General features: G+C 37.3%; 1 protein-coding gene and 1 long non-coding RNA gene across 3 annotated transcripts; one reads left to right on the top strand and one right to left on the bottom strand.

Annotated features, from left to right (window-relative positions):
• Nucleotides 1–1,555: 1,555 nt before the first annotated feature.
• LOC106333909 lies at nucleotides 1,556–2,387 on the bottom strand. The gene is made up of 2 exons (XM_013772298.1): nucleotides 1,994–2,387; nucleotides 1,556–1,713 (listed from the first exon to the last, which is right to left on the bottom strand). Exons 1-2 carry the CDS (start codon nucleotides 2,385–2,387, stop codon nucleotides 1,556–1,558), a joined length of 552 nt encoding a protein of 183 aa, XP_013627752.1.
• Nucleotides 2,388–4,431: 2,044 nt separating this feature from the next.
• LOC106313364 lies at nucleotides 4,432–8,918 on the top strand. 2 transcript variants are annotated; one of them, XR_001264367.1, is made up of 3 exons: nucleotides 4,432–4,759; nucleotides 4,966–5,037; nucleotides 8,878–8,918. It is a non-coding gene; the product is annotated as an uncharacterized LOC106313364 (long non-coding RNA). The 2 variants fall into 2 exon arrangements; XR_001264366.1 differs by lacking the exon at nucleotides 8,878–8,918 and adding an exon at nucleotides 5,878–7,112.
• Nucleotides 8,919–12,693: the final 3,775 nt, after the last annotated feature.

Here is a 12,693-nt window from a genome sequence, read left to right as displayed (position 1 = left end):
CACGAGGAAAACCGCCCTCGTTAAGATTATGTTTTCTTGTAGTGGTGTCTCTTGGCTGGGTTTTTATGTCCGGGTTTTTGGATCTGTCTAGAGCCTCTCTGCTTTTGGGAGATCATGTTGTTGGTTCTCAGTTATGGGTGTGTGTGAGGTGCTTCTTCTTTCGGTGTTGTCGTCTGAGCTTGGAGGTTCCTGCGGCAGCACGTAACGAGTCACGAGACAGCATCCATGTCTCATTGGTGGTCTCTGTCCTCCAGAGTCGAGCTCTTGACTGTGACAGCGCGTAAATCTCTCTCTTTCCTGCAATAAAGGCGTCATCTTTTTGGAGTTGTAACTTATGTGAAAGCGGTATGGTCTGTAGAGTGTGGATAGGAGGTAGTTTGACACTCGGTTCTCTTACTAGTTCGAAGGTTGCTCTTTTCCGGAGGAGGTGTGTCTGATATGTCTCACTGATCTTCTTGTTCGGTGGGTTAAATGGGTGTATACGGTCTTGGGTTTGGAGGGTTGGAGGCAGCAATCTCCAGTTCACCGTCCCGAACGACGGAACCGCCTATCTGTGGACTCTTCCTCGTGCTGCCGGTGGGGCGATGTTGAATGGGTTTGCATCATCGTGATGTATTTCTTTGTGGATGTGTTGATGATTGAGTCTCTTGGAAGCTGTAGGTCTTTACCCGTTGCTTCAAGGTCTGAGCCGCATTTTTCTCTGGGAGCTCGCGGCAACTGAGAGCTTAGTCCCCTCACACCTCTCATTTAGGTCATCAACGCTACGTTATCTCCGGTTCATCTCTTAGGCTATTCTTCTTTGTAATTGAAAGTGCATTTTCATTATATATGCTTTGTTTAGTTTCAATTTCTGCAATTACGTTTCTAGTTTTCTTCGTATTTCTGTAAAAAAAAATTGGTATAATAAACTTAATATTTTACCCAAAAAAAAAAAAGTGAAAATGGCAAAGTCAATGCCATTGCTGAAATGGTTTCATGTTCTTAAATGTTTACAATAGGTGCATAGTTACGAAACTCTTTATGTACGTGTCACATCTATTTTCATGTTCAATAGGGGCTCTGCATATAGTCTCTTATGTATGTGTTGTTTAAGGTACGAAACTCGTGAGATTTACAAACGATTATTAAAACGGTTATTAAAACTATGTAAAAGTATTACGCCTTTGCTAAATTAAAAATTATTGACTAGAGAACAACGAAATGGGTAGGTTGAATGTTAGTGACTTATTTTATGGTTTTCGGTGGGGAGGTTGAACGTTTTATTATAAAGTTACTAATTTCCTCTAGGGAAATAAAAATTATGCTAAGGTTTGTCTAAACTCTGTATAAATGTGACACATCAGCAATTAGAAAATGCTTGGAAATGACATATAAGCAAGTTTTTTTAACTAAAGGCTTTCAAATTAAAACATAAAACATTACAAGATAAAGACCAAAAGATCTTATAGTTTGGAAAAGTATACATGAAACAACTTGTTTCATGGAAGATAGAATCTCAAACCAATGAGACAACAAAGGTAGAGATTAAATAAAACAAAGCTATGAAAGACAATAACTAATGATAGGAACCACGGCCACGACGACCACGCTTCCCTCTCTCTCGAACTGTCTTCCATTCCATGTTTTCATACTTGATATGAGGTTTTGACTCCCTCCCACCTTTAGTCAAGCCGAACGAACTTGAAGGCTCAATCTCAACTTCATCCCCATCTCCTACCACCGTAGAACGAGAGGACTCTCAAATACACAATGGTTAGAAATCTGTAGTTAAAGGACCAACAACGAAAGATCCAAGGACCTCAGTGTTGGTACTGCTTGATGGAAAAAAATTCCATAATAAGTGTAACAATGGGAGTAGATGATGAATCTACTATTGTGGGCAAAGTGGTAACTGAGTTTAAAAGACCAACTGGCTTCTCTTGTCGCAAGTGAGAAGAAGTGGATAAAGCACCAAGTATAAGGTTTTCAGTACCATCCGAAAGAACTGAAGTACCTGAAGGGAGGTCATCAACATCCTCCACACTGGGTAAAGCAGGAATGGGGACAGTAACTCCTTGTCCATCTAACTCGCTGGTAGTATTCTGAAACACTTCTGGAGTAGATGTCGAGGAGTCCTTTTGTGTTAAGATAAGATCAATATCCACAACAGGGTTCTCACTATGAACATATGTTGCCTGATGCTGCAAGGTTGGATCACTAGTCGGCTTCGGAGGCAAGAGGCACCTCTTAGCTTTATGGCCAAGATTACCACATCTCTCACACGTTGATGGAATCCACGTGTACTCAACATTAACAAGAAATATGTTACCTTGTTTATCATCAAGAGCAATAAGCTTCGGGAAATCTATATCCAACTCCATCTCAACTAAAATCTTTGCTTTTCCCATGCTGGCAGGATCAAGTCAAGGTTTATGGGTAAGAATCCGTTCACCCAGCCCTGAAGCAACATGACTGATCCCTAATCTAGAGTAGCAACAATCAGGAATGTTCTTCAAATTGACCCAGACCGGAAGTGTAGAGATTTCAAGAATTTTGAAAGAGCCTTCTGGAGTCTAAAGGAGAACAAAGAGTAAACAATCATCAATATGCCAAACCCCACGCTGAATCACCCAATGAAGATTAGGTTCGTGAGGGATATGAAACATGAAGGATGATTCACCAATTTTCTTACAGCTTATCTTATAGCTTCTTCCCCATATTCTATTAACCACCGCATGAACCAAACCACCTGGCGGTAGAGAACACCTATGGAACTTGCCTATGATATACTCATCCTTATTCTTAGGGACTAGCTTAAGAACTTTAGAAGGAATAGACACCTCAGGAGTACCATCCAGTTTGTAAGTCAGGGTGGCTGCCCGATATAGATTCCATGACTGAGGGCTTAATCTCGCAGCCCACGGGAATCGAAGACTACCATCTGCTTTTAGTTCTGGTGGTGGAAGCTTTTCAATCGGAGGCTGAAGAGTACGAGTTGGATGCTTGCTCTTTGGTTTCTTATTCAAGATCTCATCATTTAAGGATGGCCAGAGAGCAGCTAACTGAGTTCCGACTAGAGCAGGATCATAATCTCGAGGGTACTTGGTTCAGGAGGAGTGGCATGAGGTTTAAAGAAGAGGGGCTTTACCCAAGCTCCTAAAGTAGGAACATGCTTAGTTGTGTCCTAAGGAGCAGTTTCAGATGGACGTGCTTGCGATTTGTTGACATCTTGAGTCGTTGCTACCTGCTGAAATCTGGTGGACAAAGCGTTGCTTATGGATGTGCTTGCGATTTGTTGACATCTTGAGTCGTTGCTACCTGCTGAAATCTGGTGGACAAAGTGTTGCTTAAGGGAACGTTGACATTTTCAGTCGACAAAGAAAGAGAGTCAGTAGCTTGAGCAAGAGCTTTATCTGAGCCTAGAGGAGAATCAATGGCCTGGATTTGGGAAGCTGAATCAGGCGTAGACAAAGAGACTGACACCTCCAAGGTCGAGAGGGTAGAGAAAGAGAGCCACCATCGATTGTTTCAGTTAGAGTCGACGCGGTCAGCAGAGTAGGAGACGACATGGCAGACAGAGGCAGAGACAGAGAATCAACGACAGGGTCTGCGCCATCGTTTGATTTTTTCTGTAGGTGACGAAGACAGAGGAGCTTCAATCCCAAATTCCATGGTGAGAGCGGGAGAAGGGTTAGTGAAGAGGAGACAAGAGGGCGCCAGAGCTTCTCTATTTGCGACGATTCACTACGAGCTCGCCCAATTTCACGTCGAAAGTTTGATTATGGTTTTGCCTTCTTTTTCGCAGGTTGGGGGTTCATGGGTTTCACGTCGCCTTCTTGAATGTTTCTAACTAATTAAACAAGTTCATTTTATAATTAATACAAAATTGAGATTACAATTTTTTAAAAGATTCTCAAATAATATATAGGAGATTGATTAACATTCTTAAATGTCGTGCATAGAATCTCATACCATTTGAAGACCAGTTTCAATTCATAAGGTTATGTTGAACTGAATTCACTTTGATAAACTGAAGAAATTTAATACACTTGATGATGATGATGATAATAATAATAATAATAATAATAATAATAATAATAATAACTAAGAAATAAATTACTCACAACTATATGGTATGTATACATGCATTCTTGGTTTTTGACTGCACTCTGATGATTTATTTTTTGAAAATGAACTAATGTTCAGCAGCAAGGAACTCATGAATTAATTATGATATAAGGTTTTCTTATTACTTGTATGAAGGAATGAAGAAGTCACGAAAAACTAAAATCATGTCTTATGTATTAAGAAGAATTAAAGAACGCATCAGTCATATTTTTTTTTTTGAACGACCTCATCAGTCATGATTAAAATGATTTATATAGAATGGTATTTGCTTAGGTTTGCGGGAGAAGATGGAAAAATGACCGGTCACGATTTAACTGATGTCTATATATTAAGAATAAAGAACAAGTAGTGCGCTCACGAGAAGATAAAAAAAAGCACTCTCTCTCCTATCTACCCGTGAAGACAAAATTCCTTCTCTTATTTCACCAGCGCGTGGTGGTACGTCCGCCGGCGCCGGACCTCCGACTCCCTCTCTTCTCTTAGCCTCCTGCTCTCCTCTCTCTCTCTTGTCAATATGCTTGCTGTCCTGGTGTTGTTCGTCGCCGTTGCCGCTTAGATCTGCTCACGAAGTCCCTGGGTTTGACGGGGTGGCCGTTTTGTTCTTGGTGGCGTTGCATTATTTTCCATGGCCATGTAACGACCGTGACACAAGGTGTGAAAATCCATTTGTTTTTATTAATTAAAACTTAAAACCTTTCTTTTAATCGGAAGTTTAGAAAACTTATCTCCCTTCTCTTGTATAAGAAGCTCCACTCTTTTTTTTTTATTCTCATCAAGTCAAAGTATTTCTCTGCGTGTGACGAGTTGTTGAATTATTCGACGACCAGTCACTAGTGAATTTTCCGGTGGGATTTCCAGGTGAGCTTCCGGCGAGATTTATGGGTGAGTTTCCGGTGGGATTTCTGGACGAGTTTCCGGCGGATTTTTCTAGTAAGTTTGTTGTTTCCTTATTTCTAGTTATAGGAATATTTTAGGAAAGTTTCTAATTTAGTAAATAAGTTAAATTAGGGAAATTTCAATTTTAGGAAAGTTGCTATTTTAGGAAAGATTTCATTTTTGGAAATTTTATTTCCTGAGACTCTGAGCCTAAGTCGTTGTCTCTTGTGTTGTAGTTGACCATCTTCCGTCGATCATTCCAGCCAGTGACTAAAGTGAGGGCTACTCCGTTAAATCTCGAGCTAGTTTAGTACTACTATTATGGAAAGTCTAGTTTCGAAACATGATCTGTCTCTGTGAATTGAGTCTGTTTGAGAGTCTTGTTTGTTTATTATTATTATTGATTGTTAAACCGGAAATATGATAATAGAGGATTCAACGGTTGGATGAATTGAGTGATGTTAAAAATGCTATATATATAAGTTTGTGTGGATTGCGGGTGCACAAAGACGTTTGTGTAAGCCGCTGACGAGCAGTGTGATTGCGGTGCACAAAGACGTTTGTGTAAGCCGCCGACGAGCAGTGAGATTGCGGGGGTACAAAGACGTTTGTATCAGTCGCCAACGCGCAGATTGTGGGAGTGCAGAGATGGACTACTGTACGCCTGGAGATATACATATATCCATATGAGGAATTGCGGGGTGCATAGAGTAGCATGTACTATCAGTGCATTGGATGTTTTATGTGGTGTATTAGACACTGTGTTTGTTTCATGCTAGAGTTAGGCCTACATGGTCGTAGTGCTGTGTACTGAGTCAGTGGTTTGCGGTTTAGCTTCCCATACCTCACGGAGTAACTCCCCTGATACTTACCCCTCCTTTTCTTCCCTTTCAGGTGAGACTGACGAGCATGAGTGATTGCTATCGGATTTGTGCTTTGAGAGTTTTATTTCTTTCTTTTTCAGACTCGGGTTCCGTCTTGGAATTCGTCTCGAATTCCGATTAAGTAGGGAAGAATTGTAACGACTGTGACCCAATGTGGGAAAGCCCATTTGTTTTTATTAATTAAAACCCAAAACCCTTCTTTTTATTTTGTCCCACATTGGAAGTTTAGAAAACCTACCTCACTTCCCTTTTCTTATATAAGAAGCTCCACCCTTTCTCTTTATTCTCATCAAGTCAAAGTATTTCTTTGCGCGTGACGAATTGTTGTTGAATTATTCGACGACCAGTTATTAGTTAATTTTCCGGTGGAATTTCCGGATGAGCTTCCGGCGAGATTTATGGGCGAGCTTCCGGTGGGATTTCTGGTCGAGCTTCCGGCGGATTTTTCTAGCAAGTTTGTTGCCTCCTTATTTCTAGTTATAGGAATATTTTAGAAAAGTTTCTAATTTAGGAAATAAGTTATATTAGGGAAGTTTCTATTATAGGAAAGTTGCTATTTTTGGAAAGTTTTCATTTTTGGAAACTTTATTTCCTGAGACTCTGAGCCTAAGTCGTTGTCTCTTGTGTTGCAGTTGACCATCTTCAGTCGATCATTCCAGCCAATGACTAAGGTTAGGGCTACTTCGTTAAATCCCGAGCTAGTTTAGTACTACTATTATGGAAAGTCTAGTTTTGAAACATGATCTGTCTATGTGAATTGAGTCTGTTTGAGAGTCTTGTTTGTTTATTATTATTATTGATTGTTAAACCGGAAATAGGATAATAGAGGATTCAACGGTTGAATGAAATGAGTGATGTTAAAACTGCTATATATATATATAAATATATAAGTCCGTTTGTGTGGATTGCGGGTGCACAAAGACGTTTGTGTAAACCGCTGACAAGCAGTGTGATTGCGGGTGCACAGAGACGTTTGTGTAAGCCGTCGACGAACAATGTGATTGCGGGTGCACAGAGACGTTTGTGTAAGCCGCCGACGCGCAGATTGTGGGAGTGCAGAGATGGACTACTATACGCCTGGAGATATACATATATTCTTATGAGGAAATGTGGGGTGCATAGAGTAGCATGTACTATCAGCGCATTGGATGTTTTATGTGGTGTATTAGACATTGTGTTTGTTTCATGCTAGAGCTAGGCCTACATGGTCGTAGTGCTATGTACTGAGTCACTGGTTTGCGGTTTAGCATTCCATACCTCACGGAGTAACTCTCCTGTTACTCACCCCTCCTTTTCTTCCCTTTCAGGTGAGACTGACGAGCATGAGTGATTGCTATCGTCTTTGTGCTTTGGGAGTTTTATTTCTTTCTTTTTCAGACTTGAGGTTTTTTGATTTTATCGATACTTCATGAATTATCTCTTTTATTACATTTATGGTTATTTATTGGATTTATGACTTTCGAGTTGACTTTTGAGAAGTAATAAATGGAGATTTCAGATTTTTTTATTTATTTAAGTTATTTCGGAAAATACGGGTGTTACAATTTGGTATCAGAGCGGGGTTCCGTCCCGGCTCCGATCCGGGATGGCGATTTAGGGGACTCAGATTTCAGCGATTTTCAATGTTTGTTGGGGATTGGGAATTTCAAAATAAAAGTGACACCCTTGTGTCCATAATCATTCGTTTAGTCGTTAGTGTTTCTGACTTTTTCTTTTGGTGTGGATGAAAATCAAGTTTCTGTTTGTTTCCTTTGTTTTCATCTCGTGTTCTTCTCTCCTTCGTATTCGTTGAAGTTTTTCTTTTTCTCTTGTTCCGTCTTGGAATTCGGGACGAATTCTGATTAAGTGGGGAAGAATTGTAACGACTGTGACCCAATGTGGGAAAGCCCATTTGTTTTTATTAATTAAAACCCAAAACTCTTCTTTTTATTTTGTCCCACATTGGAAGTTTAGAAAACCTACCTCACTTCCCTTTTCTTATATAAAAAGCTCCACTCTTTCTCTTTATTCTCATCAAGTCAAAGTATTTCTTTGCGCGTGACGAGTTGTTGTTGAATTATTCGACGACCAGTTATTAGTGAATTTTCCGGTGGGATTTCCGGATGAGCTTCCGGCGAGATTTATGGGCGAGCTTCCGGTGGGATTTCTGGTCGAGCTTCCGGCGGATTTTTCTAGTAAGTTTGTTGCCTCCTTATTTATAGTTATAGGAATATTTTAGGAAAGTTTCTAATTTAGGAAATAAGTTATATTAGGAAAGTTGCTATTTTTGGAAAGTTTTCATTTTTGGAAACTTTATTTCCTGAGACTCTGAGCCTAAGTCGTTGTCTCTTGTGTTGCAGTTGACCATCTTCAGTCGATCATTCCAGCCAATGACTAAGGTTAGGGCTACTTCGTTAAATCCCGAGCTAGTTTAGTACTACTATTATGGAAAGTCTAGTTTCGAAACTTGATCTGTCTATGTGAATTTAGTCTGTTTGAGAGTCTTGTTTGTTTATTATTATTATTGATTGTTAAACCGGAAATAGGATAATAGATGATTCAACGGTTGAATGAATTGAGTGATGCTAAAACTGCTATATATGTATATATATATATATAAGTCCGTTTGTGTGGATTGCACAAAGACGTTTGTGTAAACCGCTGACAAGCAGTGTGATTGCGGGTGCACAAAGACATTTGTGTAAGCCATCGACGAACAGTGTGATTGCGGGTGCACAAAGACGTTTGTGTAAGCCGCCGACGCGCAGATTGTGGGAGTGCAGAGATGGACTACTATACGCCTAGAGATATACATATATTCTTATGAGGGAATGTGGGGTGCATAGAGTAGCTTGTACTATCAGCGCATTGGATGTTTTATGTGGTGGATTAGACATTGTGTTTGTTTCATGCTAGAGCTAGGCCTACATGGTCGTAGTGCTATGCACTGAGTCAGTGGTTTGCGGTTTAGCATTCCATACCTCACGGAGTAACTCTCCTGTTACTCACCCCTCCTTTTCTTCCCTTTCAGGTGAGACTGACGAGCAGGAGTGATTGCTATCGGATTTGTGCTTTGGGAGTTTTATTTCTTTCTTTTTCAGACTTGAGGTTTTATGATTTTATCGATACTTCATGAATTATCTCTTTTATTACATTTATGGTTATTTATTGGATTTATAACTTTCGAATTGACTTTTGAGAAGTAATAAATGGAGATTTCAGACTTTTTATTTATTTAAGTTATTTCGGAAAATACGGGTGTTACAGGCCATCCCAGTGTCAATGGCCCCTGTGTTGGGACTTTTATTGGCAGGCTGTGATTTTTGGCTTCCTTGTGTAGGTCTCATCTTTCTGATCTTTGACGCAGCTTCTTCCCTGTCCGTCTTATTATTTTGTTCTATGAGTTGCTTTTCTTTCTCGCTAATGTCGGTTTGTTGAAGTGTTGTGTATGCATGATGGTCTCGTCTCCATTGTTGCGAACTGTGCAGGTTTTCTTGGTTGTGGTCTTGCTTTCTGTGTTGTTTAGCTGTGGGAGGATGTAGTAAGGCTTCGGTGTGTGGAGATGCGGCTTTCCTCTCCTGTGAGCTCCTGCTATTAAGCTTCTTTGTTTCTGGCTCGGAGTGGAGATGCGACTCCTCTAGTGTGTGAGTTCCTTCTATTAAGCTTGGGTCGAGTGTAGATGCGACTCCTTGTGTGTGAGCTCCTGCTATTAAGCTCGAGTCGAGTGGAGATGCGACTCCTCGCTGGGATTCCTGTTATTAAGCTCCTGTGGTCGGTACTTTGGAGTGGAGATGCGGCTTTCTTTGTGAGTGAGCTCCTGCTATTAAGCCCCGTGAGTTTGTGTTGTCTTGACGTTAGTACCTTCTTGGTTCTTTTTTATTGCTGCCAGATGAACCAACTTCCTATATGATTGCAATCGGTTTGCACTCGTACCAAGCTTCTCGTTAGTGTTAGCCTTGGCTAGAGTCTCTACTCAAGGTTTACAATCCCTATCGCTATATCTCAAGGTGGATGCTTACAAGCTGAAGTTTTCGGTTCTACCGATGATAGTTTTCTTCCATGTTTTTAGCTTTTTTTTTTTTGCCGTGGAACCAATTTTTAGGTTTTACAATTTGTCAATACTTATTGTAGTTTATTTTGTTCATTTCTGGAAATGATATTTACATATTTAGCAAAAAAAATAAAAAAAAAATAAAGAACTGGTCATGATTTAAATATTATATTTTTCTATAAACTGTTCTTGTGACCAATAGAATTTAATGGTTTTCTGCAAAACTAACATCACGTCATATGTATGTTGTTAATGTTTCGGTAAATCTCTGTTTATAATCTATGTAAAAGGAACATGTCGCTTTACTTGATTTGAATTATCAAGTTAGATGTATATTTTAAAACTCAATGGCCAAAAGCCAAAAATTATTTTAAAGCTCGTATGTTGTATAGCAAGTTTTATATTTTAAAAGAGATAATGACAATAGATGAATATAATAACAATGACAGGTTTTGTAATTAGGCTAGTAAAGAGAGGGAAAATATAGATAGGCTAAGAATCACCGTGGGCTTGTCACTTCAACAAGACATGAGTCATGAGTGCACTGGCAGAACCAGAATTTTCTTTAAAGTTTCTACTGGAATCAAATTTTTACAATGGATCAAATTTTCATTTTAAATTGGATCAATAAAAATTTATTAAGTAAAAAAATATATTTTTAACAAAATAGTGGGGTCAGCTGATTCCACCGCTCATATTCTGCATGAGTGTAAATAACTTACAAAATTTTCTTTTTATTATCTGAGATGCATTATTAACATTAAACATTGTTTTCATGTGTGTGATTAACCAAATTGTCATTGTTTAGGTGTCATCACTAGAATTCACCTCATTTACTGAATAGCTGTCTCTTGCCTAAACTAATTACATGTAATGATATTGCCAAATAATACTAGAAAATGATTTAATATATGTTTCATTTTATGCATTTTTCTTCATTTCCCTGCAAACTCGAACTAACGAGGGTGTGTTGACAGTTTTATATATGGCATATTCGAATTGTATTTCGATTTCGGTCATTAACTAATTCAAAATATCCATTTTTCGGTTCTCTATCCCAATAATTAAACCCAAACTAACCCCAATATTTTTAGATGTATATGCTGTATTATTGTACATAAGTGATTATTTATTCTAAGTTAGCATAGTATTTATATTTTTGTATTATATATTATGCTATATGTTCCCAACGATATATGTATGTTTTTTGTATGTAAGTAAGTAATGTAGTTTCCGTATGGGTCTGATAAATTTAGAATGATATACATAAGATTAGCATGCCCAAGAAATCATATCACCCTATATTATTTTGATCATGCATAGTATTAAGTCTTATGCCAATAGGACATTATACGTTGGTAATTTTTTACATGCTTTTTTCTAAATGATCTTTTATACAATTTTTCGGTGTAAGAATTTATTGTAAAAGAAAACTTTTACTGATAGTACAGAAAAATTAAAACAAATAAGGACATAATAAATTCAATCTCTTAACTTAAGCACCAATACTTTATAATTATGAAGTCTTCATAAATATTAATAAACAAATAATTAGAGATGAAAATTTTAAATTTGCGAATGAATCGGAAATAACGCCATTCATGTCTTGATTAAGCTATATTTTTCTATTGGAACACATTGATATTTTAATTAGTTTAGTGTTATTTTGATTATGGGAATTCAAATGTTTTCTTTCCATAATTTAGATAACTATATTTGCAGATTGTTTTGATATTATGAAATTTTCATAAATGTGATTTTTCGCATATATTTTTGGTATTGTATGTTTTTATGAGCATGATTTAAAGGGATATATGAAAGTAACCAAAGATTTAGAGTATTTATGGACAAATATTTGATGCTGTATACTTTTCAAATATTTAAATAATTAAATGTTCAATTAGAGATTTCTAGGAAGCCCAACTTGTTTGTTTTGCATTGATTTGTATATCATAATAATTTTATAATAAATTTCATAATGGACAGTTTTTATATATTGAGTTAATATGCATTTTTTACTTTTTAATACCTACGAATTAAAAATTATAATTTATTTTAGTTTATTCACTCAGCGAAAGGTGTATATCACCACCTAGTTAAAGTTAATCCCAAAATATGTTTCTACTAATAAGTAAGAGATGTATCCAAAATAAATTTCAATATAAATAATTCTTTACTAAGAAATTTAAACCATGACAAAGGAAAAAACATGAATCCTCACAATATCACTATGCTACCAAATCACTAGTAAAATTCTTTCTCATGATACTTCACATTTTTTTTTCTTATGTTGAAAAGAGGATTCGTTTTAAGAACAATTTAAAATTCTTTCTCATGATACTCGGAAAAATCCTAGTGGTATTTGAAAAAAACTTGTAAAATAGATTAGCTTTTAATGTTGATAAGAGGACTGATTAAAAAGGCGAGTGAAATCAAAGGTAAGAAAAAAAGTTCTTCTATTTCGAAATCTACTCCCTTGTAATAAATAATAAAGGAGAAAAATTGCATTTGAAATTTTAATTTACCGTTTTGGGGATGGTGTAAGAGAGTGACTAATTTCAGCGACTACATTCTAATATATAAAGAAAAGAATCACAGAGTGTTGCTAAATTTTAATTAACAACTAGTTTAATCAAGGTTATGTTAATTGGAGTTACTACTTTGATGATGATGATGATGATGATGTAAAAAAACTTGTAATGTTTATTTAGTACCCTTTCCATCATAGTGTAAAAACAAAGCGACTAATTGAAGAAGGAAGTTAGAGTGTGTGAGAGCTCCTTTCTCTCTGTTACA

The sequence above is a fragment of the Brassica oleracea genome, chromosome C1 (assembly GCF_000695525.1).
Source record: "Brassica oleracea var. oleracea cultivar TO1000 chromosome C1, BOL, whole genome shotgun sequence".
NCBI classification, from domain to species: domain Eukaryota; kingdom Viridiplantae; phylum Streptophyta; class Magnoliopsida; order Brassicales; family Brassicaceae; genus Brassica; species Brassica oleracea.
Note: the sequence above shows the minus strand (reverse complement) of the source record. Positions and strands in the feature narration are given on the sequence as shown.

Bases quoted from the DNA above. Each gene is read 5' to 3' on its own strand.
- LOC106333909 (XM_013772298.1), bottom strand. From the start codon at position 2,387: ATGGGAAAAGCAAAGATTTTAGTTGAGATGGAGTTGGATATAGATTTC. The intron at 1,714-1,993 runs GTACTTCAGTTC...CTACGGTGGTAG, and splicing joins TGTTGATGACCTCCCTTCAG to GAGATGGGGATGAAGTTGAG.